The 26,669-nt window shown below is 39.1% G+C and overlaps 1 protein-coding gene and 1 pseudogene across 21 annotated transcripts in view; one reads left to right on the plus strand and one right to left on the minus strand.

The window, feature by feature from the left end:
- Positions 1-26,669, minus strand: part of EPB41 (erythrocyte membrane protein band 4.1) — a 200,475-nt gene that overhangs the window by 82,586 nt on the left and 91,220 nt on the right. For all 21 annotated transcript variants that reach the window (XM_039231949.1, XM_039231958.1, XM_039231942.1 and 18 more), the window contains exons 3-5: positions 20,605-20,817; positions 17,694-17,798; positions 3,647-3,689 (exon numbers count right to left, since the gene is read on the minus strand). In XM_039231949.1, the coding sequence (XP_039087880.1) occupies positions 3,647-3,689; positions 17,694-17,798; positions 20,605-20,817 (361 nt within the window). The remainder of the gene's footprint in view (positions 1-3,646; positions 3,690-17,693; positions 17,799-20,604; positions 20,818-26,669) is intronic.
- On the plus strand, positions 12,743-13,465 carry LOC120230832 (annotated as a pseudogene).

Consider the following 26,669-nt stretch of genomic DNA (forward strand, 5'->3'; position numbering starts at 1 on the left):
AACCAAATGTGCCACCCAGGCGCCCCAGAAAAGAGAATTTGTAAAAAAAAAAAAAAAAGAAAAAAGAAAAAGAAAAGAAAAGAAAGAAAAAATAATAAATTAAAATTAAATTAAAAAAGAAAATTTTTAAACAAGGTGAATTTATATATGCTGGTATGAAGAATATTCCAAATTATGAGCCTGGGTGACTCAGTTGGTTGAGCATCCAACTCTTGATTTCAACTCAGGTGATGATCCCAGGGTCATGGGATCAAGCCCTGTGTTGGGCTCTGCGTGAAGTATAGAGCCTGCTTAGGATTCTCTCTCTCTTTCTCTCCCTCTACCTCTCTCCCCAACTCACAGGCTCACTCTCTCTCAAATAAAAATAAAAAATAAAAAATTAAAAGAATACTCCAAATTGCATTAAATAAAAAATACTGGTTGCATATTTATATTAAATACATATAAAGTATACCTACTAAATACATATTTATGTAAAATATACATATTAAAAATAATGTGTATATAAAATACATACGTATTAGGTACTATTCATATTAAATATTGTTACAACTATATTTATATTAAGACATAACATAAGTATACATATATTTACATTAAAATATGTGCATCCCTGGAAAGAACACAAGAGCTAAAGAACAGGGATAGAAGGGAAATTTACCTTGCATTAGATTCATCTGTAACTTTGAATTTTACTCCATGTATTTCTATCACCTATTCAAACAAATTTTAAAACTACATATAGCATAATACATAATGCATACATAATATAATGCAATATATAATACATAACGATGTATAGCAGTCCCCCCTTATCCGTGGTTTCACCTTTCCGTGGTCAGCCACAATCTGGAAGCAGATGATTCTCCTGATGTGTGGTCAGAAGATCAATAGTAGCCTAAGACTAGGTCACAGTGCCTAAATCATTCACCTCCCTTCACCTTATCACACAGCTGTGTTATCATGTCACATTATCATAGGAAGGATGAGTAAAGGACAATAAGATATTTTGAAAGAGAGGGACCACATTCACATAACTTTTATTATAGCATATTATTATAGTTGTTCTATTATTAGCTCTTGTTGTTAAGCTCTTACTGTGCCTAATTTATAAATTAAACTTTATCACAGACACATATGTCCAGGGTTTGGTACTATCTGCAATTTCAGGCATCCACTAGGGGTCCTAGAACTCATCTCCTGTGGGCAAGCAGGGACAATACTGTGCAGCATAATTGTATTTGTGAAAGGCAAAAAATTATATATGCCTACAAAAAAATCTTGTAGTTTATACCAACTTAACAGTGGTTGTATCGGGAGGATAGAATTTAGGGGCCTTTTACTTTCTCTATGATGTATTTCCATAATATTTCAATTATTCACATTGAGCATATATTACCTGTATGATGAAAAACATTTAAAAATAAAAAAACAAAATCTTTGCAATAGGTAAATGTCGGGGTGCCTGGGTGGCTCAGTCGGTTGAACACCCAACTTCAGCTCAGGTCATGATCTCACGGTTTGTGGGTTCGAGCTCCACGTCCGGCTCTGTGCTGACAGCCAGCTCAGAGCCTAGAGCCTGCTTTGGATTCTTTGTCTCCCTCTCTCTCTGACCCTCCCCTGCTCACACTGCCTGCCTGCCTCTCTCTCTCTCTCTCTCTCTCTCTCTCTCTCTCAGAAATAAATAAAACCTTAAAAAAATTTTTTTAAGTCAATCTTCTCCTTGGCTCAATAAAATATTTACATTTTGATCCCCTGTTTAAGTTTGTATTACAAACATAGTTTTTCTTTCCAATGTTAAAGGAAGGTTTTTGTTGTGTTGTAGGGTATTTTTTTTAAGTTTATTTATTTTTGAGAGAAAGAGAGAGAGAGAGAGAAAGTACAAGTGGAGGAGGGGTAGAGACAGCGGGAGATGGGGGATCCAAAGCAGGCTCTTCTTTGACAGCACAGAGCCTGACTTGGGGGTTAAACTCCCGAACCATGATATCATGACCTGAGCCAAAGTTGGATGCTTAACCAACTGGGCCACGCAGGTGCCCTGTCCTGTTTTGTTTTGTTTTTTTAACAACAAATATGGGTTCTTTTTCTTTTTCTTAGTTTTTTTTATACGTATTTATTTTTGAGACAGAGAGAAAGACAGCATGAGTGGGGGAGGGACAGAGACAGGAGACACAGAATCTGAAGCAGGCTGCAGGCTCTGAACCCACGAACCATGAGATCATGACCTGAGCCCAAGTCGCACGCTTAATGGACTGAGCCACCTAGGCACCCCCATGGGTTCGTTGTCTTAGCAAGAGATTTTTTTTAATAGCCAGGAAGATAATCTACTAGATATTCTTCTCAATTCATCATAAATTCTGTTTTTACTTTTCTTCCTTATCAGTCTTCTTATGTAATCATTTGTTCCTGAGGATTGAGGTGTGTGCCTGGGTGATTCAGTCGGTTGAGCATCCAATTCTTGATTTCGGCTCAGGTCATGTTCTGAGGGTTGTGGGATCAAGCCTGGCATGTGGCTCCTCACTGAGTGTGGAACCTGCTGAAGACCCTCTCTCCCTCTTCCTCTCCCCCTCTCTCTATCACTCTCTCTCTCTCAAATTAAAAAATATTTTTAAGAATTTTCACTGAAAGAAAAAAAAAAGAATTTTCACTGAAAGAGGCCTGGAGTTATGTTTTTCTCATCGTATCTCAAATATTCTGAATTTTTTTTTTGCTCTGACTTGCATTTAAAACAACATTTTATAGGCAAGGAACGAATAGGGGGAGTTGCCAGTCCAAAGATATATTCTGGTTTTCTGTCTCGAGAAATATAAATTATAAATAGGGTCTAAAGGAAAACATATCACCATAGCAAAGTTGTTTTCTTTTAAGAAACAATTGAAAAATAAAATTTGTTTCCAGGTGACAGAATTAAAACTTTCTAACCATGATGAATAACCTCTTCAGTTTCTAGAAGTTTCCTTAAATATAAACTAAAGTACATTTAGTCATAAACAGTAAGAAAACAGTCTCTACCCTTTAGCTAGCCCATTGGACCTGGAGCTACAAAATACTAAACGATGCTTTCTTCAACCTAGATATATTTACCTCAGGACAACAGTCTGAGCAGAAGGTACAACATAATATATACTAGGGGGCTTGGAGCTAGGAGAAAGCCACAGTGTCTGAGGGCCACTGGCAAGGAATTCTTGTTCTACTAACAGAAGAACTGTTTGGAAGAAGATTGTTGAAAACAGACAAAAAGAACCACAGAGAGGAAAACATGAAGAAGGTTAGAATGCAACAGTCCAGAACAATTTAAAAGGGACAGGACCAAGTAGCAAACTCCTTTGAGAATGGACTCCCGTATCTTTTTCTTTCCTTATCTTTGTTCTTCTCTAACCTGTTTTTCTCAACCGTTCCAATCTTGCCCAACTGTGCCTCGTTGTAAAGAAAAAAAAGTCCAGATCTGACCTACATCTCAATAGTGTTCACCTCTGCTGTATCTTTCTATTTGGAATCTCCTCCTTCTAGGGGAAGGCTTTATCTCAACTCCAGAGCCATCTGCCATAGTCAGGATTCTAAAGTGACTCATGGCCAGAAAATGGTTGAAAATCCTCTTACCTACTAAAAGAAAGAAAGAACTATAAAAAGGGCTATGTTCACTTACCACGAACCTGCTTTTTTATTTCTTTGGCAGAATCCAGCCATGTCTGTAAAAAAAAGAAAAGGCATTCACAAAGAGCTCCAAAAAACACATAAATCACAGAGTACCTGAGCAGGGTTATTGATGGTCTTTGAACAGAGTCTCCAGGTCAACCTACATTTCCGATATTCTTTGCATTAACTTCACACAGCGTAGTAAATCTGAGCAGAGAAATAGGGAGCCAGACAGTCAGGGTTGAATCCTAGCTCTACTATTACCTAGTAAGTGATTTGAGGCATCTATTTATCTCAGTTTCCTCACTACTAGAGGGGATTAAGATGAGATACTAGAAGCAGTGCCTATCTCAGAGACGTATTATGAATATTAAATGATAAATGAGTTCATGTATATAAAGCTTTTAGTAAACAAGAAATGCTAAATGAGCACGTGTTTTTTATCATTCTGTACATTCTGTAAAGAGTAGTAGGGATCTGTAACCATCTTAAGATTAGTTAACATCTCCCAGATCATATTTTTCCCTCCAGCTCTGACCTCCAATCTCATTTAAGTTTTCTTTTTAATTTTTTTAAATGTTTATTTATTTTTGACAGAGAGAGAAAGAGAGCATGAGCTGGGGAGGGGTAGGGAGAGAGGGAAACATAGAATCTGAAGCAGGCTCCAGGCTCTGAGCTGTCAGCACAAAGCCTGATGTAGGGCTCAAACTCATGAACTGTGAGATCGTGACCTGAGCAAAGTCAGACGCTTAACCAACTGAGCCAACCCAGGCACCCTCTTTTTTTAAGCTTTCTGTGTTAGCACAGCATCTGGTACATGGTTCATGCTCAGTTAATATTTACTGGATGAATGGTTATGTTGTTTCCCCTGACTACTCTTGCCCACACTAATCTCTCCTTTTACTGTTCTCCAACCCCACTTGCAGTCTACACACCATTTGGGCAAGGTTCTTCCCCTTGTGGTGGGCTGTGCAAAATAATGGCACTTGGAAAGAGCCTCACCATTAACTTCTTCCATTAACGTCTAAATTAAATTGTTTAAAATATTTTTATTGAGGGGCGCCTGGGTGGCTTAGTCGGTTAAGCATCCGACTTTCGCTTAGGTCATGATCTCGCGGTTCGTGGGTTCGAGCCCCGCGTCGGGCTNCATGTTCTGGAAAAAGCAAAACTACGGAGACAGAAAAAAGACCAGCAGTTGCCGAGGGCTGGGATTAAACCAAGAGATCACTACTGAGAGGTTTAGGGAAATTTGGGGGGAGATGGAACTGATCTATTTCTTCATTATGGTGGTAGTATGCAACTGCATGCCTTTTTAAAGACTCACCAAACTGGGAGCACCTGGGTAGCTCAGTCGGTTAAGCGTCCGACTTCAGCTCAGTTCATGATCTCACGGTTCATGGGTTCGAGCCCCACCTCAGGCTCTGTGCTAACAGCCGGCTCAGAGCCTGAAGCCTGTTTCAGATTCTGTGTCTCCCTCTCTCTCTGACCCTCCCCTGCTCACGCTGTGTCTCTCTCTCTCTCAGGAATAAATAAAACATTAAAAAATAATAATAATAAATAAAGATTCACCAAACTGGGGGCAGCTGGGTGGCTCAGTCGGTTAAGTGTCTGACTTCAGCTCAGGTCATGGTCTCGGGGTTTGTAGGTTTGAGCCCCACATGGGGCTCTGTGTTGACTGACAGCTCAGAGCCTGGAACCTGTTTCGAATTCTGTGTCTCCTTCTCTCTCTCACCCTTACCGGTTCACACTGTCTCTCTCTCTCTCTCTCAGAAATAAATAAAACATGGGGTGCCTGGGTGGCTTAGTTGGTTAAGCGTCCGACGTTCGCTTAGGTCATGATCTCGCGGTTCGTGGGTTCGAGCCCCGCGTCGGGCTCTGTGCTGGCTGCTGGCTCAGAGCCTGGAGCCTGTTTCAGTCTGTGACTCCCTCTCTCTCTGACCCTCCCCTGCTCACGCTGATTCTCTCTCCTAGAAATAAATTTAAAAAAACATTAAAAAAAATATTTTTATTGATATGAGACATACAAAAAAGTACCTAAAACATAAGTGTATACATCAATAAATTCTCAAAGTGAATACATAAATTCAACATTATTAGCACCCAAGAGCCCCTCTCATGACTCCTCCCAATCCCTCCCCATTCTCTCCTCCAAAAGGCTAAAAACTGAATTTCAGTGATATTTAGAAAAGAAGAGTAAAGTGTCCCCTCCTCACTCTCTATCCTCAAAGACAAAAGGCACAAGGTTGCCATCCTACTTGCCCTACCAAAGAAATGAACTTGAACACCACAGTCTTCTATTCGATTATATACTACTTTAACTGTTAAATAAAGATAGCCATCGCAACAGACAATAAGCACAAGAGTGAAGATTAATTTCCTTTTCTCTCTCTTCCCCCCCCCAACTAACAAAGAGAATTAAGAAACGTGTTAAAAATATACCACTTAAGGGGCACCTGGGTGGCTCAGTCAGTTGAGCTTCTGACTTTGGCCCAGGTCACGATCTTACTGCTCATGAGTTTGAGTCCTACATTGGGCTCTGTGCTGCCAATCCCTCCTTGGGATTCTGTATCTCCCTCTCTCTCTCAAAAATAAATAAACATTAAAAAATTATTGTTAATACCACTTATAAAACTGTTTCTTAGAATAAAAACTAGGTACATACTTGTTTAAGCCCTGTCAGACAGGCAGTAACCCTCATCTTTCATTACAAGTAAAGAACCTGAAGTTGTTGCAAGTCCAAAGGCAAAGGAAGACTGTAAAAGCACCAATTAGGAAGTTTGTGGAACCTCTGAGAATCATTTTATTAAATGTATGTTTGTTTGTTTGTTTGTTTGTTTTGAGAGAGACTAAGCACAGAGGGGGAACGAGAAAGAGAATCCCAAGTAGGCTCCTCACTGTTGGCCCAGAGTCCTATGTAGCACTTGATCTCACAAACCAACAATGAGATCATGACCTGAGCCAAAATTAAAAGCCAGATGCTTAACCAACTGAGCTATCCAGGTGCCTCAAGAATCATCATTTATACCATGCAATCCAAAACTCTTAACAAAGACTATTTTTTACCACTTTGGAACAAATATCTCCCACCATAATCAGGCAACTCTATATTTTCCACTATTTTTTCTGAGAAATCTCCCAAGGTAACCTGAAGATGCCAAGTTTCTTACAGGGATTGTACAGCCATTCTAGAACTCTGGAGCTAGAATTCCCACCAATTTGACATAAAGAGGGCAAACCCTGTGTCAATTACATATGACTCCAAGGTGTAAGTGACCTTATAGAACAAATCATTGCTTCAGAATCTAGACCTCCAAATCAAAATCAAAAACGATGTGTATAAGATAATAAAAATCAATGTGTACAAGAAATGGTACTTTTATGCTCAATTTAAATGATTCCATTCACAGCATTTTATTTAGCCAACAAATATTTGAGGAATGCCCCCATGTGCTAGACACTGTAGTTTCAAAAAAAGCATTTAAAAATAGCACTTCTCTTCACGAAGCTGTCAGTCTAATGGAAGAGGTGAATAGCGAACAATTGATTTGTTTGTTCTAGGTGTGAAAATGACTATGACAAAAATGTGTGAGAGTGCTATGGGAGAGCATAGGGTGCTCTAGGAGCACAGAGGAGGTGCACCAAGATGGACTGGGGCTAAGAGATAGGAAATGTTTCTCAAAGGAGTATTTGAGAGACCTAAACTGTGTCTTAAGGGACAAACAAGAGTTAGCCAGGCAAAAAATTAAAGTAAATAAAAGGCACAGGGTACAAAGGAAAAAGATACATCTGACTTGCTACATGTAGTTGAGCACAGCTGGAACACAGGGGTGAGGAGAGGAGATACAAAATCGAAGAGAATGGTAAGGGTCAGAGCATGGAGGGTGCAGTAGTCCACAGTAAGAAACTTGGACTTTATCAAGTGCCAGGCAAAGGTGCGGGGTGGTCACTGAAGGATTTAAAACAAAGGAGGGACATGAATTAGGGGAAGCATGACTGTAGACAGGGAGATGGTTGAGGCGGTTGCTGAGAATGATACTTGTGGTACAGAAGAAAATAATGGTCATGGGTACTGGCTTTGAAGTCAGACAGTCTTGAGTTCTAATCCTGTCTCAACCTCTCTATCATTTATTTAGTAGCTGTGTAACTTTATATAAGATCATCTAAGTCTCAATTTTCTCATGCATAAAATTGGGATAAAACTACCCTCCTCACAGAATTATTATGGATTAAATTATTTGATCTATATAAAAAGCATATAACCAGCACTCAGGGAAGTGTGCTGATATTGATAATCAAAAAGGTTTGATAGGATGAAGTCTACAGGTCAGAGAAGAAAAATATCTAGGAGCCTGAATGAGAGAGAAGGTGGTGTACAGGGAGGAATGATGAGAGTTGGTGAGGTATAAAGGAAAAGGATAATTTCCAAGTTGCTACCTTAGGGAACTGGGTGGATGCAGTACAATTCACCGAAATAAGAAATATAGGATATAAAACAGAAATGGATTTTCTTGAAGAAGAAGAAAAATAGCAAAAAAAACCTGGAAAAAACCAAATGTCCATCAACAGTAGAACAAATAAACTGTGGTATATTTTTGTAGATTTTTTTTTAATGTTTTTTATTTATTTCTAGCAGAGAGAGAGAGACAGCGTGAGCAGGGGAGGGTCAGAGAGAGAGGGAGTCACAGACTGAAACAGCCTCCAGGCTCTGAGCTGGCAGTCAGCACAGAGCCCGACGCAGGGCTCGAACCCACGCACCGCGAGATCATGACCTAAGCGAAAGTCGGACGCTTAACCGACTAAGCCACCCAGGCGCCCCTGTAGATATATTTTTAAGGCATCTTTGGAAATCCACATGAAATATTTCAAGAGATAGCTAGACAAACAGGTCCTGACACTCAGTAGAGAGATTTGGGCCAAAGATATAAATCTGGGTACTTTCCCCATATAGATGATAGATAAAACCATGAAAGAAGATAAAAATCACAGGGAGCACATAGTAGAGTGAAAAGAAAGAAACTAAGGACAGGCCTTTGGGGAACACTTGCGTTTAAGGCAGGGGGAAAGGGCAAAGAGCTGAGAAATAAACTGAGAAGGAGTGAGCAGAGTGGCAGCAACACAACAGGAGAGACTGGTATCACAGGATCCAAAGGAACAGAAACCTTCAAGGATGGGGGGACAAGATCATCTATGCTGCAAAATGGACAAGGAACTTAAGGATGAGAAACCCAGATTTATCTTGGCAGGAGTAGTTTCAGCTGATAAGAGCAGAAATCCAAATGCAATGCATTATACTAAGTGCAGGTGAGGATGTGGCACAATTGGAACTCTCATTCAGGACTGGTGGAAGGTCAACGGGTAACACCACTTCGGAAACCTGTCTGATACTATCCACTAAAGCTGAACATGTGTGTTCTTTATAACCAAGCAATTCCACTTCAGGAATACACCCAACAGAAATGCATGTGACAAGATGTGCATTAAAAGACATGTACAAAAATGTTCCTAGCAGTTTGAAAGCTCAAACTATATACAAGCCAAACATCCATCCACAGTGGAATACGTGAAGTGTGGTACAGTCAAACAATGAACTTATATATGGAAATGAGAATGAATGAACTACTGCTACTCACAGCATGGATATATCGGGTGTATCTCAAAAACACAATACTGAACAAAATGAAAGAAGCCAGAACTATGAGAACATATGTATGGTTTCACAACATAGTTTAAAAGCAGACAAAACTAGTATGTTTTAAACATAGTTTAAAAACATGTTGATAGAGGTCAGGAAGACATCGGTTACTTCTAATGGGGGGTAAGGTAGGAGTAATGACTGTTAGAGGGCGGAGGTAGTGACGTGGAGGGGGACAAAAAGGGATTCTGGAGTCTCGTAATCTAGGCGTGTTTACACAGATGTGTTCACTTTGTAAAAATTATTTGAAATATACATGTATGATTTACACACCTCCCTGTATTATGTTAGACTAATAGGCAGTGAGGAACGAGAGGTCGTTATATGTAAACTAATTTCTCACATGGTTATGAAGGAGAGGCAAAAGGGTTATAGCTAGAGAAGAGACAGAAATTAACTGATAAGACAACAAAATACTGAGAGGACAAAATTATAGAACTATCTTATTAGGGATCTTAAGATGTCCTTCAAAACACCACTTCTGGATGATCTTCTGGTTTCTACTTGAATAATTTCAGTTGCAAGGACTCTCTTTAAATTTTTTTAAGGATTCCCTTGAAAGGGTCCGTTTTGCCGATCATATCTTGTGAGTTAAATAAATTAACATTTTAAACAGAATTTAAGTTTGTGCTTTGAAAAGAATCACATTCCTACTTAAGCTTAAAAAAAAAGTTTCAAAACAACAGAGACGAACAACAGCAATAGCCTAATACAGATCTCCATTCATTCAACTGAAGAATTAAGGTCTTGCTTGTGCTGTCCTACTTCAAAACACCTTCTCACCATGTTGTCCCTTTCACTTTGAATCCTCTATCCCAATGTCTTCCTCTAGGAGATTCCTGACCATCTCTTATAATTCATATTTTATGTTACTTTCTGCAGAAAACCCTTTCTATAGGAGTGCCCATCATACTGCTGCCCCCCTCATCAGTCTGGGAGCTCCCTGAGCAATGAGACTATCTATGTCTTTTATAGCTCTGCCCGGCACAACGCAGATGTTGACTACTTGATAAATGTTTGATGAATAAATTAATAAACAAATGAAAAATGCTACCAAAATAAACCAGGATAGAGATGATTAAGTTTCAACTAAGGCAATGGGATTTAATGAGGTAAAATAAATAGGAATTTTTCGTATCTTTTGCAGCAATTACAACCTTAGGTCATGAAGTTTTAACAAAACGCTAAGAAACAACATGCCCTGAGTTGGCCCTGACCTGCCCTTATCTGGAGGGCCTAAAACCCCACACATACATATAAGTGATCTTTACAAATCCTTTTCTTTTGAGGTAAAAGACTTATCTATACGTTCCACAATCTGTCTTCTTTGATTTGAGGAATAACAATTGTTTATGCTGCTGTTAGTATGTTGACTTCAAATCACTGCTCCCAAAAGTTTATAGAAACTCTCTAACATATTAATTCTAGGACTGATTCTTCACGTGTTAAAAAAAAAAAAAAAGCCACGGGGAGCCTGGGTGGCTCAGTTGGTTGGGCAGCCGACTTCGGCTCAGGTCATGATCTCACGATTCCTGGGTTTGAGCCCCGCGTCGGGCTCTGTGTTGACTGCCAGCTCGGGACCTGGAGTCTGTTTCAGATTCTGTGTCTCCCTCTCTCTCTGACCCTCCCCTGCTCACTCTCTCTCTCAGAAATAGAGAAAACCTTTAAAAAAAAAAAAAAAAGCCACATTTAAATCCACCAGAGATGTCAAATCAAATCTTCCTATCAAAAGCCAAGATCCTAAATATAGCCTTCCTACTCTACAAGTATGTTTATAAATTCATTTTAGTCTTTCTTATTTATCAGACAATAAAGATATTATCATTACTGATTCTTGTCTTCAAAGCTAGTCATGAATCAACGGAAAACAATTCATCCTTTTAAATGACTATAAATTAAATGCCTCACACTATTGATTTAACATTCACTCCAGTGGTGTTTATTATTTGCCTTTGCAAGGTGAAAGAAAGACCCTCTTGGCTATAACTCATTATTCAGAGGTGAAAACCTGACTCCTGAAGTAAGAAAATTCATCTACACAGAAAATGGAAGAAAGGAGAAAGACTATATACTACTGAATTGAATGAACTCCCCATTTACAATTCTCATTATTTACCAAAAGAGCTCAAGATTTTTGCTTAGAGAAGGAATGTGGAGTAAGGGGTAGGAATTAATGTGGGTGATTTTTCTCCAAGGAAAAAAAGTCCTTGATTCATTCATAAACAACCTAGTAGGAATAAAATGTAGGAAACAACTACTTAACTCCTATAACTTTGATTCATAGTGGCAATAAATCTCTCATAGGGCTATAGAAGTTTGCTTCTGACTGCCTTTCTCTTCTCTAGCCAGACTCAATCTGGCAATAGATCTGTTATTACGCAGTTACTGGGTAAAGAGAGCAAGCAAGCCATTTCATGTGAGGAAAAGTCCATTCAATTAACTTTTCTCCCTGCTAAAGGTACCCAATTGTCTATAAACCAAACACAAAAATCCAGAAGCTCTTTAGGAGAGAAGTTACTGTACAAAAGACAAATCTTTACACACACAACAGACAACAAACAACAAACTGGGAATGGAAAGAAGATATTCATCTCCGTTTGGGGTTCACATTTTTCCCCCAAGGTGAGAACTGTTAAAAAGATAACCATAGGTCCAAAATGGCATCACTTAGGTTAAGGCCCCAAGTCAGTAAACTAAGACTTAATGCCTAATTAAAATGCAGTTTCAACCACCCAGAAATGTTAACTAGTCAACATGGGAATTTCCTGGTCAGCACTAGGAAATTTACTAATAGACCCTATCTGTTCCCCTAAGGAGGGTGACTTTGCCTAAAACAGTAGATTCTTTGCTAATAATTTCCTTTGTTCCATTTCCACTCTACCTTAAAAAAACCTTTCCTTTCATGTAGCCCTTCAGAGCTCCCCTCCACTCCTAGGTGGGATGCTGCTCAATTCATGAAGTGATTATTAAATCCAATTATTAGATCTCTAAAATTTACTTGGTTGAATTTTTGTAATTTAACAGGAACTGATTCTGTAGATGGGAAACAAAAACGGAGAAACAAAGACAAAATGTGAAAATCAAAAACAGAGAAATAAAAATCTCTTGAAGAAGAAAATCATCTAGGAGGGAGCAGGAAGCAAGGAATTTCAGGACTGAATGGGCTGTACAGCTGGCAGTGCAGCGCCACTGTGTCAAGGGCAGCTCAGCAGCTGTAGCAGCCACTGCCGGAGGGGCCTTCCTCAGGTCTCCCCTGTCCTCTGCGCTGGGAATGAAACTCCGCAACAAGAAGGAAGCAGTTCACGCAGCATGAGTGGAGAGACTAATTGGAGACCCGGGCCCTACAGCCCTGTCCCCATCAGCCTGACAATCACTGGCATCACCTACCGCTCCCTAGATTCCTGGGCCAGCAAGATGCTGGAACGAGACTCAAAAGATGCAGAGTCAGCCGGGGACACTGATCCTAGTTCCACTGTTAAGGAACGAGAAACCAAGGGAGGAGCTCCCCACCAGGGCTCACCGCAGAAGCTCAGAAAGTTAGTTCCAGGGCCTGCCACTTCCATGGGGGTGCCTTCCAGGCCCCTCCGGCAGCCCTACCCCAGTGCGCATGCTGCTGCAGCTGCGACTGTGACAAGGCTTTCTCTTACCAGTCCAAGCTGGCCACATACCGGCTGCCACATGGCAGAGCCCCCATCCGTGCTTCGACTGCCCCAAAGCCTTCTCTTACCTTGAAGCTGGCAGCCCACCCCCTCATGCACAGTGAATGCCTGCCCATACCTGTGCCTACACTGCCCAAAGGCCTTTGGCTCCAAGCTGGCGGCCCACATCTGGGTGCATGTGCCAGCCCACCCCTACTAGTGCCCTCATGGCCCCCAATCCTTCTGCTACCCCTCCAAACTTGCAGCCCACTGCCACACACACCATGCCACCATGCCCACCCCTATTCTCACTGGCAGTGCCCCACGGGCTTTTTCATCGGCTCATAGCCTGTGTCATCCCCATCTCCCTGCACGGCACCAGGCAACAAGGCCATGGCCTGGGCATCACTGCCCCAGCTGCAAGCAGGCCTTTGGCCAAAGACGCTTCCTGCTCTGTCTCCAAAGCAGCCACCACCAGACTGAGAGCCAGGTGGAGTGAGAGTGAGCTTTCTCCCCTTGGCTCACAGTACCCTCTGCCACCAACCTGGGTCAATAAAGAGGTGGCGAAAGTCGGACGCTTAACCAACTAAGCCACCCAGGCGCCCCAAGAGGTGGCATTTCTAAGCTGGTCTGTAAGGACTTGTCTCTTCCAGATAGCCAACAAGGAGACTGGCTCCATGCTGGGCTCAAACTTACAAGGCTGAGGAACTCTTTCCTCACCTGTTTTGGGCAGGGGAAGGTGTGGGCCCAAACCAAGGACTTGGGGCTGTGGTTCGAAAGCAAGCCTTGGATTTGGTTTTTCCCTACTATTCATATGGCAAACGTAAAAAGTTTGCTAGCATCATGGGTTGGTGAGGAGTGTGGGGAAACAGGGTCTCTCTATTGTTGTAAATTAAATTGGTACCTCTATTTTGGCCATTTGACTATACCTATAAAAAAATTTTAAATACAAAAATAAAATAAAATGAAATCAAATAATATGGCTAGATATATCAATTTTAAGGAAAGAGTATGCTGTTCTCCAGGTAAATCATTCAACCCAAGAAAGATCAGGTAGATTACTGAACTTGAACAATGCTCCGGAATGCACCTCTAGATTATGACATACAGATCTAATTTTTTAAAGTAAAAACATTGTTTAGTTGGTAATTTCACTTTAAAATAATACATATGCCATGTACCATTCTACATGCTTTTTTATGTAGATTGTTTCATTATAATTCCCGGTTTACCAATGAGGAAAAAAAGAAGTATAAGTAACTTACCTATCTCACAAGTATTAAGTGACAAATCTGTTCTCTAAAGCTTAATAATACATCTCAATCTTAAACATTTATGGAATGCATGCCACAAGGTTGATAGATAGAGGGAGGAGGAAAGGGAAGAAAGGAAAGGAGACAGAAGAGGAGGGAAAAAGAGGGAAGGGGAAGGAAGGGGGAGGGGAGGAAAAGGGAGGGGAAGAAAGGGGAGGGAAAGAGAGGAAAGGAAAGGGAAGGGAAGGAGAGGAGAGGAAAGGAAAGGGGAGGGAAGGAAAAAAGAGAAGAGGAGAAGAGAGGAGAAGAGAGGAAGGGACGGAGGGATGGAGGGACAGAGGAAGAAAGGAAAGGAAAGGGAAGAAAATAAGACTCTACTAGCTTAATTCTGCAAAGGGAAGGTCATACAAAAGATCAAGAATTAGAATGGCTTTGGCTTTCTCAATAGCAACACTGGAAGCTAGAAGACAAGGGAGCAATGCCTTCAAAATTATGATGCTTCAAGTATAAAATTCTATACCCAACCAAACTAACAACCAAATGTGAAGGTAGAATAGACCTTTTTCAGACATAAAATGTCTCAACAAGTACGTCTCATGTGCTCCTTCTTCCTCAGAAGAAGCACTCTATCAAAACACAAGAAAAAGCTGGGATGAAGGAGATAAGAGAAATATCACAGGAGAAAGGTAAATCAAGTCCCCAGGATTGGGGTGCCTGTGTGGCTTAGTCAGTTGAGCATCTGACCCTTGATTTCAGAACTGGTCATGATCCCAGGGTCATGGGATGGAATCCCACATTGTGCTCCATGCTGATTGTGGAGCGTGCTTGGGATTTTTCTCTCTCCCTCCTTTCCCTGGCTCACATTCTCTCTCTCTCTCAAAATAAAAATAAACTTAAAAAAAATCCCCAGGATGATGGTGATGGTAAATACCAGGGACAACTATGTATAAGACAGCAGAGCAACTCATCCACCCTAAAGAAGTATAACTCAAGAGATAGCCTATGGAAGAAGTATTGTCATCACCAAGGTGGCTTTTGCTACTGTACTGTCCCTTTAACCTGACAATGCTAAGGTAAATCTTCTCAAAATTTATTTTGGTACAAGATTTGCCTGGCAAGTTCCTGCTTTCCCTACTATACCCTACTACCTGGATCAGCCTAAAGACCCTCATTTTAACCCCCCAAAAAACCCCTCTGCTTTGACCTATTTCTGAGAGCTGAAGGTTGGCCACAATGAATTTAGAAGCAGAAAATATAGAACAGCTCATTGCTTCTGACCACGTTCCTGTTGGATATCCTCTAAGAACCTGGACCCTACTACAGGCCTGCCAAAGGCCCTGAATATGATAAGCCCTATGTTTCCCAGGATTTACTTACCCACTGACTTGCCCCTAAGTAGCTCTTATAAACTATCAGGGAAGTTGAAACTAGATTATGACTCTGAGACAAAAGCTTTTCTCTTCCAGAAATATTTGATCTAAAAGGGATAATAATGACTTTTTTTATACAGCCAGGCTTATACTTTGCTGTTCAGCTTTTATATTAGTCACTTAAAAAAAAATGTTTGTTTATCTGAGGGGCAGAGAGACAGGGAGACAGAGAATCCCACTGATAGTGCAGAGCCTGACACAGGGCTCAAACTCGTGAACCAGGAGATCGTGACCTGAGCTAAAGTCGGACGCATAACCAACTGAGCCACCCAGGCATGCCTCAACTTTTCTTAATAAATATAGATTATCTTGGAGAAAGAACCAACTAAAATGGCTTTTTTGTTGTTGTTTTATTTTTTTTAGCTTTAGAGAGAGAATGCAGGAGCAGGGGAGAGGGGCACAGGGAGAGAGAGAGAGAATCTTAAGCAGGCTCCATGCTCAGCACAGAGCCAGAGGCAGGGCTCAATCCCATGACCCTGGGATCATGACCCAGCTGAAACCAAGAGTTGAATGCTCAACCAACTGAGCCACTCAGGCGCCCCGGAAATGGCTCTAAATACACTGTATACAAAACTCTCTCTCCATGACCTGGCTGCTGTGTAGCACTCCAGACTTGTCTATTACTCTATTCCTCACTCCCTATGTTTAGTCAGGCTCCCCGTTCCTCAAGTGCCACTCTCTCAATTCTAGCCCTTTAAACAAGCCATTCTCTCTCCACTTCACTTGTCTACTTAATCCTTCAGTTCTTGGCTCAGGCATCACTTTCCCAGAGAAGACTTCCCAGGCCATACCCTTTCATGACATCTTGTATTTCTTTTTGTGTAACACTCATCCACTAAACCATAAGTGCCAGAGGGAAGGGACCGTGTCTATCTTATTCACAGCCATATCCACATCATCTTATAAAGCACTTGCAAAGACTTATTAAACTGTACTAAAGTTTTCATCACTAGCTTTTAAGCTAAATATTTGTAATTTTCAGTAAATTGGCCCACGAAATAATTCAAGTTTTCTGAAATAAACATCTGACTTTTAACCTTTACTCCCCTCTCTATGTTCTCTCACTTTCTTTTACTTCTTTCAAAAGTTTACTACTGGTTTTCTTTTGGGCTGGAAGAAAATGTCAGATTTGATGTAGGACTATTTCAATAATATTGAGACTTTATTCTCTTTTATAAAATTGCTCTCAAACTACATGCCATAATTATCCTATAATTATAATATTGGTAGATCATCCATTCAACAAATATTTATTATGAACCTATTAAATACAATTCTAACTGCATAACATATGAAGTTATTGGTGTTACTTGCTAATCAGGACATCATAGCTCTGTACCTCCAATCTTTTAAAAATATAGTACAGGGGTGCCTGGGTGGTTCAGTTGGTTAAACGTCCGACTTCAGTTCATGTCATGATCATGTGGTTTGTGAGTTCAAGGCCCATGTCAGGCTCTGTGCTGACAGTTCAGGGACTGGAGACTGCTTCAGATTCTGTGTCTCCCACTCTCTGCCCCTCCCCGGTTCACACTCTGTCTCCCTCTCAAAAGTAAATAAACATTAAAAAATTAAAAATATAGAATAGTAGATCATTTCTCTCAATGATAAAAGAACACACCACCAACGATCTTTTCCTTTTCTTAAATGTTTTTTAAGTTTGTTCATTTCTTTTTGAGAGACAGAGCAAGTGGGGTAGCGGCAGAAAGAAAGGGGAGAGACAGAATCCCAAGCAGGCTCCACACCATCAGCACAGAGTCCAATGCAGGGCTCAAACCCGTGAACCACCTGAAGATCATGACCTGAGCTGAAATCAAGTCACAACCTGAGCTGAAATCAAGAGTTGGATGTTTAACTGACTGAGCCACCCAGATGCCCCAGCAATGATTTTTTTTTTCTTGAAGATGTTTTGTTTTAGAGGGAAAATCTGAGAAACGAGAATAGGCAAGAATAACTCTTAAGTGCACTGTGTCTTGGAGAGGCAGGCATAAATACATCCTTAACAATATAAGACTAAAACAAATTTTCTGACAAGCAGTCTCCTCACCTTAGAGGTTGCATTATCCCAAATGGCTAGACCGAAGTAGTCCTCTTCCAAAAGATTGAGGTGCTCACACACTCGTTTAAGCAAATCTTGTCCCTTAGCATGTTTCTGCAAAGACATATACATTTTGAGGTTTCCTCTTATTCTTGTATTTATCACCAAAAAAAATAAAATGTCACTTTCCAATTTCCTCTTTTATCCTTGGTTACCACTACTTTCAGATGGTTATACAGCGTAAGTAGAACAATGGTAGGTAATAAAAATCTTGTTTCTTAATTTGTCAGCTTAAAATGCAACACACTGAGTGGCCTGGAACTAGTGCTAGAATTGAAAGCAAAATTTTGAACCTTCCCTTCATCGACTATTCCCTACCTCCATCATGAATGTCACATTCTTTATTTTTGGTGTAGTATTTCCTGAAGCTTGCTACAGGCTGTTGTCATCATGACCACCTAAACTCACTGAATCTGCTGTCAATATTGACAGTTAATAGTGTCTATGGAAATCATTAGACTGTCTACCATTCTCAGACCAAATGTCCCAAGAGAATGAATTACTGAAAACCGCACAAAGTCTAAAATTTTAGATACACTAGACACATTACCTGTTGCAGTGCTTTTTCAGGTGTGCTACAAATCATTTTCTTAATGTTTCTTTTTTTTTTTTTTAGCCTGTATCTCTTTTCTATTTTTAAAATTTTTAAAAATGTTTTACTTCTGAGAGAGAGAGAGAGAGAGACAGCATGAGCAGGGGAGGGTCAGAGAGAGACAGAGACACAGAATCTGAAACAAGCTCCAGGCTCTGAGCTGGCTGTCAGCACAGAGCTCGACGCGGGGCTCGAACCCACAAAACGTGAGATCATGACCTGAGCTGAAGTCAGACGCTCAACCGGCTGAGCTCGCCAGGCGCCCCTCTTAATGTTTCTTTACCTAGGAAACCCTACCACTGCCAAATTTGGGTACTAATACTCCTACTTAGCCTAACTTAGAGGCTAAGATGTATACTCAAAAAGTCCTGGCTCCTCCATTTACAAGCTATAACCTGGGTTAATTCAGTTAATATTTTTGAACATTAGCTTTCTTATACGTAAAATGGAGTATTTATATCCATCTTATCTATTTACTTGAATTGTTGAAAAATATCAAACATGCTAACAACTGCTGAGAAATATTTTTTAAATACCTCAAAAAATTAGAAATCTTTTTTTGACACACAAATGACATTCCTTCTCTCAATGAGCAGAGTTGCTTTTAACAACTGTTACTAATTTACATAGATGTTCAGTCATCTTCAGACTTAACCCATCTATAGGACATCATTTTCTTCATGCTTTTTCCTCTTCTGTTTTCACTCCAAATGACAGAAATAATTTGGGAATTATTCATGTATAGGTCCCTATTCCTTTATTTATAGTTCCAAAATCCAAAAGCTCTAAAAAGTAAAATTTTAGGCTTTTTTTTTTTCTGGGGGGAGGGTGCCCAAAGTTCATTTGAAGGCAAATTCTGTCCTCAACGGTTATGAGGCTATTGATGATCTTTACTTACCCGTCTTAGAATGAATCTTGGTACTGCCACACACCCTGGTGGGCGTGTTATGAAATACACAGCATAAGTAAATAATTGGCTTTCTAAAACCCAAAACATTCTGAATTCTGAAATGTATCGGCCTCCAAATGTTTCAGAAATAAGGGACCCATATCTGGATCTTGGTCTGAATGGGAAGAATGAGTGTGGAATAGCTTTCCTGATAGCTCAACTAGCTAGAGATGAGTAGCAGAAAGAGAATCTAACTAGGTCTCTAGTTACCAGGTATAGTGACTAGTTTCAAAGTGCAATAGTTTATTTTTCTAGGTTTCTTTTTTAAAACTTGGAAAAGGAATGTTTTGTAATAGAGTATAATATTTTGGACTATTAGTGCTTTGATGTAGTTGCATATAGATAATTCAATTCAGACATATTTATTACATACCTAAGATACAAGTATATGTGAATTGTATATGTCTTATCAATAAAGGCTGTTATTAGTAATAATTATCAGGAAGCATATCATAATTGAAAATTACTGCTCTAGTTAAAAAATAGTTACTAGATTTTTAAGGGGTTTAAATATTTTTTTTAATGTTTTTATTTATTTCTGAGAGAGAGAAAGAGACACAGTGTGAGCAGGGGAGGAGCAGAGAGAGAGGGAGACACAGAATCTGAAGACAGGCTCTAGGCTCTGAGCTAGCTGTCAGCACAGAGCCTGACGCAGGGCTCAAACCCATGAACCACGAGATCATGACCTGAGCCAAAGTCAGACGCTTAACCGACTCAGTCACCCAGACACCCCTAGATTTTTAAGGAGTTTAAACTTGCCTTGAAGGAGCAAAAGAGTAACCAAGTAATTGATATTTTTATTAAATCCCAACTCAATTACTTATTCTTTCAGAAAATAATAGAGTGTTTTAAGAAATGACATTATTTGATTTAAATTTTTTATATCCTATTTCATGGGGTTCAAGAAATACACTGAACAAACCAAAGCTTATTAAGGTTTAGATCTGGGACAGCAGAAATGAGCACATAGTAATTTTCTGACAAATACAATTACAGGGATAACTAAACCTAATATCAGAAATTGAGGCTACCTGGAAAATCTAGTCATGCCAGGTCACTCTATAAATAACAAACCAATTGCTTTGAAACAAAATTATTTTAGATTCTAAAAGTAACACATGCTTAATTCAAAAGATTTGGCAGAGACAGAAAAAAACTGGAGAAAAAAAGAAGACTCACCCATAACCCTTCCACACCTCCACTTCCAGAAAATTACTATTAACATTTCAGTCTACAGACACAGTCACTGACACTACTTACTCAACCCTACATAGAACAATCTGTAAGGATTCTGACCACGGAAATTAAAATGCACTCACCTCCACCACACATTCATAAACAGTGTCATCCAACAAAGAAACCTTGCAATGCATGTTTCTGTGTCTTCTGATTGATTTCTGGGAACCTTTCAATTCTCTTTCTGCTTTCGATTCAGGACTGTCTTCTTTCACTTCTATTTTAGAGCACTCTTCAAGTCCTCCTCCTTCCTTAGTTTCAAAATCTGGGTCTTCTCTCTGTTCTTCCTGAGCAGGCTACATATCCATGACATCAAGTCAGTAATAAAGACATTTCACAAAATATGCTCTATACAGTTTTACCTATAATAATGCGGCCAGTAAATGCATGAAGAAGAAAAAATGTTATAGCAAATGTAAGTGATATTAAGATTAAATATTTATCTATAAAAGATATTATAATCTCCTACAAGATCTACACATTATCTTCCAAACTTCTCAGATAGAATCCTATCTTTCAAATCAACAAATGAAGGTTTCTGGTAAACTAGAGGACACCAATCTATTGCTCTCAGCATTATATATTCTTCCTGACCACGCCATTATATATTATTAAAGTTTATCAAAACTTTACCATCTCTGCCCCATGCTCCTCAATTTTATTTTATTTTTTTAATGTTTACTTTTATTTATTTTGAGAGACAGTGAGAACCACACAAGTAGGGGAAGGGCAGAGAGAGAATCCCAAGCAGGCTCTGCAATGTCTATGCTATCAGTGCAGCGCTTGTGGCAGGGCTCAACCTCACCAACCATGAGATCATGACCTGAACCGAAACCAAGAGTCAGATCCTTGACCAACTGAGCCACCCAAGTGCCCCATATGCTCCTCAATTTTAGCAAGGTAGCCTTATGAATTGCAAAATGAGATGTGATTTATCACATAATCTAAATCTTATGAATGGCTAATAGGGATTCCTGGGACCAATTTTAGAGCATAAAGCAACATATAAACTAGGCTAACAACTGTAGCTACCAGTTAACTCCTTTCTACCACTTATCAATCATGCTAATTGTGAAGCAGATTCTAAGAAGCAAGGGACAAATTGAAAACTGGGTTTCCTAGGGTTATCAAGAAGTCATCCCAAAGTTATACAGGTAAGTGAAACAACATTTTGGCACATACTTTCTTAATTCCAGCATAATAAAATTGCTGAAAGATTCTTAACTATTCTTAACTAAATCTCATTAATTCTTTTCTTTCGGAATAATCCATGATTGACATTTAGGAAAAAGGACTTAATTATTTGGCTTCTGCATTAGATATTGCAGGTGGTCTAAAAGGCTCCTTTCCATCCTTCATGACCCTTTTAAATGTGACCCTCTTCAGAGAGGCCTTCAATTGGCTATTCTATCTATCCTATCCCCAACTCTGCTATTCATGTCAGTACCCTGTTTATCGCCTTCATAACATTTATTATAATAAATGTTTTATATTTACTATTTTTTTGTCTCTTCCATTAGACTAGAAAGTCATCAAGAATAAGGATTATGTTTGTCTTAAAACAACAACAACCACAACAACACTACATAACAATTAAAATGGACCAGTTACTATTCTACAAGCATTACTTATATTGCTCATTATCCTCATAATAACCCTGTGGGGTGGGGAGGGGACTGTTTGACATATAAGAAACAGAGGCCAGAGCCATAGCAGCATGTTTCTAGATGTCTCCTGAGGCAAAGGAAACAAAAGCAAAAATAAACTACTGGGACTGTGGTAGGGTCCCCTCCTAAAGAAAGAAAAAAAACCCTCAAGGCAACCTGGCTATACGTGACAATATCCCTCATGACCTTGTAACATGAGACCACTTAATCAGACTGCATGTTTGTGTGTTACCATATATGGGAGACAAAGAAGTAAAGAATATATTACAAAACTATGCCACGTGGCATTCGGAGCTCAATTCTTCCGGTATAAACCCAACTGAGCCATGCCGGTACAAACAAAGTTGCTTCCCAAAAGCCTCAGGGTCACAACTCTCTGCGCAAGAATCCTGCTACAGGACTACATCAAAAGAGAAACCTTCTGCACAGCAAAGGAAACAACCAACAAAACCAAAAGATACCTACTGAATGGGAAAAGATATTTGCAAACAATATATCCAATAAAAGGTTAGTATCCAAAATATATCTTAAAATTTACATAACTCAACACAAAAAAACCCACAAATAATCTAATTTAAAAATGAGCAGAAGACATGAACAAACATTTCTGCAAAGAAGACATCCCGATGGCAAATAGACACATGAAAAGAAGCTCAACATCACTTATCATCAGGGAAATGCAAATCAAAACCACAATGAACTATCACCTCACACCTATCAAAATGGCTAAAAACATGGGGCACCTGGCTGGCTCAGTCAGTGGAGCATGTGACTCTTAATCTTGGGGTCATGAGTTCAAGCCCCACATTGGTGTAGCGATTACTTACAAACAAAATCTTTAAAATCAAAAACACAAGAAACAAATGTTGACAAGGATGTGAAGAAAAAGGAACCCTCGTGCAGTGTTGGTAAGAATATATACAGGTGCAGCCACTGTGGAAAACAGTATGGAGGTTCCTCAGAAAGTTAAAAATAGAACTATACTACAGTCCAGTAATTGTACTACCAGGTATTTACCCAAAGAACATAACGACTCTAGTTTGAAAAGGTGTATGTATCCCTATGTTTATTGCAGCATTATTTACAATAGCCAAATTATGGAAGCAGCCCAAGGGTTCATCAGTAGATGAATGGATAATATTATTCATCCATAAGAAAGAAACCCTGCTATTTGCAACAACATGGATAGATCTAGAGAATACAATGCTAAATGAAATAAGCCAATCAGAGCAAAACAAATACCATATGATTTCACTCATACATGGAATTTAAGAAACAAAACAAACAGAGGGGAAAAAAAGAGAGAGAAAAAAAAAAGGACTCTTAACTATAGAGAAAAAAGAGATGGTTGAGGGAGGCAAGGGGAAAATACGTGAAGGGGATTAAGGGCACACTTCTCTTGATGAGCACTAAGCAATATATGGAATTGCTAAATCATTATACTGTACAGCTGAAACTAATACAACACTGCACGTTAACTATACTGGAATAAAAAAATCAGGTGAAGGGGATCAAGAACACTTATCATAATGAGCACTAAGTAATGTATAGAATTGTCAATTCACTATATTGTACACCTAAAACTGACATAACACTGTATGTTAACTATACTGGAATTAAAATTTTTTTAAAAAGAAAGAACGAAAAAAAGAGAAACCACAGCCCAAGAAGTTAAAGTAACTTGTCTAGGATCATTCAGTTAATATATTACCAGTCTGACTCCAGATTTCATGATCTTAAACCTCTGTCATATTGTAGTTTTTAGTTACCAATGATATCCAGCTTAGGGCCTGGCACACATAGTAGGTTTTCAATAAATATTTGGGGGTATTTAAATAATTTTTTAAAAAAGTTTTTTAAGTTTATTTTTATTTATTTTGAAAGAGAAATAGAGATCAAGTGGGAGAGGGGCAGAGAGAGAGAGAGGAAGACAGAATCCCTAGCAGGCTCAGCTCTGTCAGCACAGAGCCTGATGCAGGACTCAAACTCACAAACCATGAGGTCATGACCTGAGTGGAAATCAAGAGTTGGATGCTTAACTGACTGAGCCACTCAGGCCCCCTAAATAAAAATGTGTTTAATGAATAAATAAACATTAAAAACTTACATATGGCTTCCAAAAACTCCAAGGTACCGTAGACAAAGATTGGTACTATGATGCAAGACTATAATGCAAACTTACTTTTTAAAAACCTGGATAGAAAGGGACCACTTAAATGAAACTCTACCACATATATAGAAATATGGTTAAGCAACTACTCCTTTGCCCACAAGGTTCTGATCCACAAGGTTTTGATTATAAACACTAGCTTCTAAAAAGTCCAAAACAGTTTTCTACTTTAATCAGTATCTCCTCAAAATGTATTAACAGTACTAGTATATTTTCTTTTTCTTTATATATAAACACCTGCATACAGTTTATCACAATTCTGATTTCATAAAGTTTCAATGAATGAGACTTTAGTTATATCTAAAATTGACTTCGTCCGTCATCTGTTTCAACTTCAGTACAAATGCTACGATCTTTAGATAAAATATACTAGCCTCGATTCAAAAGCTAACTAAAACAAAATATGAATTTTTCCCCACATAAAAAGCAGAGGAGAAAAAAGCAGTTAAAAACCTCTTCAAAGTATAAGGCTTCCTGGAAGATAATATAATTTAACCCCTTTGGTATTTCTAAAATTAAATTAAATTAATAATATTAAGATATGTAGGGTTTCTTTGCCTTTTCTTTCATATTTATTAACTGAGTAATAATAACGAACACTTAATGAGTGCCAGACCATGTCTTAAGAGCCTTCCATATTTATCTCATTTAATCCTCATAATAGCTAAAGGAGGTGAATATTATCTCCATTGCACAGAGTAGGAAATTGATTAAGCAAAAGTGCCCCTCAGTTATGATTTCCTAGACAGATTCCATAGCCTGCATTCTTAACTCTTAAACTATATAGTAAATCATCTTTTCAACCTTGTTTCACTAACAGCAAGTACATAATTACAACTTTATCCTAAAGTTTACTCTTAGCACTTTTGATATACAAGTAATATTTTTAGAAATACATACATTTTTAGAAAAATCTAATAAAACTGTATAGCCCAAACCCAAGACCTGTAATAAAAACATATAGGATTCATACTTTTAAGAATGCAAATAGTGCTCACATGCTTCAGAAATAACACCTTTAAAATAGCTGTTTTTAAAAAACGTTTATTAATTTTTGAGAGACAGAGTGCAAGATTGGGAGGGGAAGAGAGAGAGAGACACAGAATCCAAAGCAGGCTCTAGGCTCTGAGCTGTCAGCACGAGACCGATGAGGGGCTCAAACCCATGAACCGTGAGATCATGACCTGAGCCAAAGTAGGATGTTCAACTGACTTGAGCCACCCAGGTGCCACTAAAATAGCTTTTAATTTGTAGGTAGTAAGGCTAAAAGCAAATGGGGTTCCTAGAAAATAGTTTGTGTTACAGGACTAATAGTTTCTAATATTTTTTGGATACTAAACAAAAAATATACAGATAAACAAATTCACAACTCATGTTTAGTACATTCTGTATATGTACTTGTTAAATGTTAAGATCAAATCAAGTAGCAATCTTGTTAAAATACAGATTCATATTTGGCAGGTCTGGAATGGAGTCTGAGATTATGCATTTCTAAGAAGTTCCCAAATGTTGCCAATGCTGCTGGCCCAATAGCCACTCTTTGAGCAGTAGGCATAACTGTGAAACAATTAAGTTTCCAAACTACTGTATATGACAAAGCGATATAAAGAGCTAGCCTTCCTTATCTATAACTTACACACTGGTAACATAATCTAGTTGGAGAAAACAATAAAAATAAGGCAGGCATGGCTCAAATCTAGCACATACCTCTGGATGGCTTGAATCTATTACATTGCTTTTTTGAGGAAGGATTTTCATAAAAGGACCATGTTTGTAGGTAAACTGTCCCATTTCTAAGAATTCCAACAAAATGAACTCTAAACCATCTCACTCTTCCCCCCCTCATTAAAAAATCTTGAACTTGTTCTATTATTACAGCTGAAGAAATTCATTTGATGCTTTTCTTTCATTTTGTTTTCTTTGACTTATAAAATGTAAACATGAAAGTAAAGAGTATATCTTTTAAAAAGACAAGTTTCCTGGGGCATCTGGGTGGCTCAGTCGGTTAAGCATCTGACTTCAGCTCAGGTCATGATCTCATCGTTTGAGCCCCACGTCGGGTTCTGTGCTGACAGCTCAGAGCCTGGAGCCTGCTTTGGATTCTGCATTTCCCTCTCTCTCTGCCCTTCCCCTGCTCAAACTCTCTCAAAAATAAATAATTAATTAATTAATTTTTAAAAAAGACAAGTGTCCATTGGCTACATTAAATTCCTTACAACAGAAATCCCAAAGGGGCGCCCGGGTGGCTTAGTCGGTTAAGCGTCCGACTTTCACTCAGGTCATGATCTCGCGGTTCGTGGGTTCGAGCCCC

The sequence above is a fragment of the Hyaena hyaena genome, unplaced genomic scaffold (assembly GCF_003009895.1).
Source record: "Hyaena hyaena isolate Hyena2069 unplaced genomic scaffold, ASM300989v1 scaffold_3, whole genome shotgun sequence".
Taxonomy (NCBI): domain Eukaryota; kingdom Metazoa; phylum Chordata; class Mammalia; order Carnivora; family Hyaenidae; genus Hyaena; species Hyaena hyaena.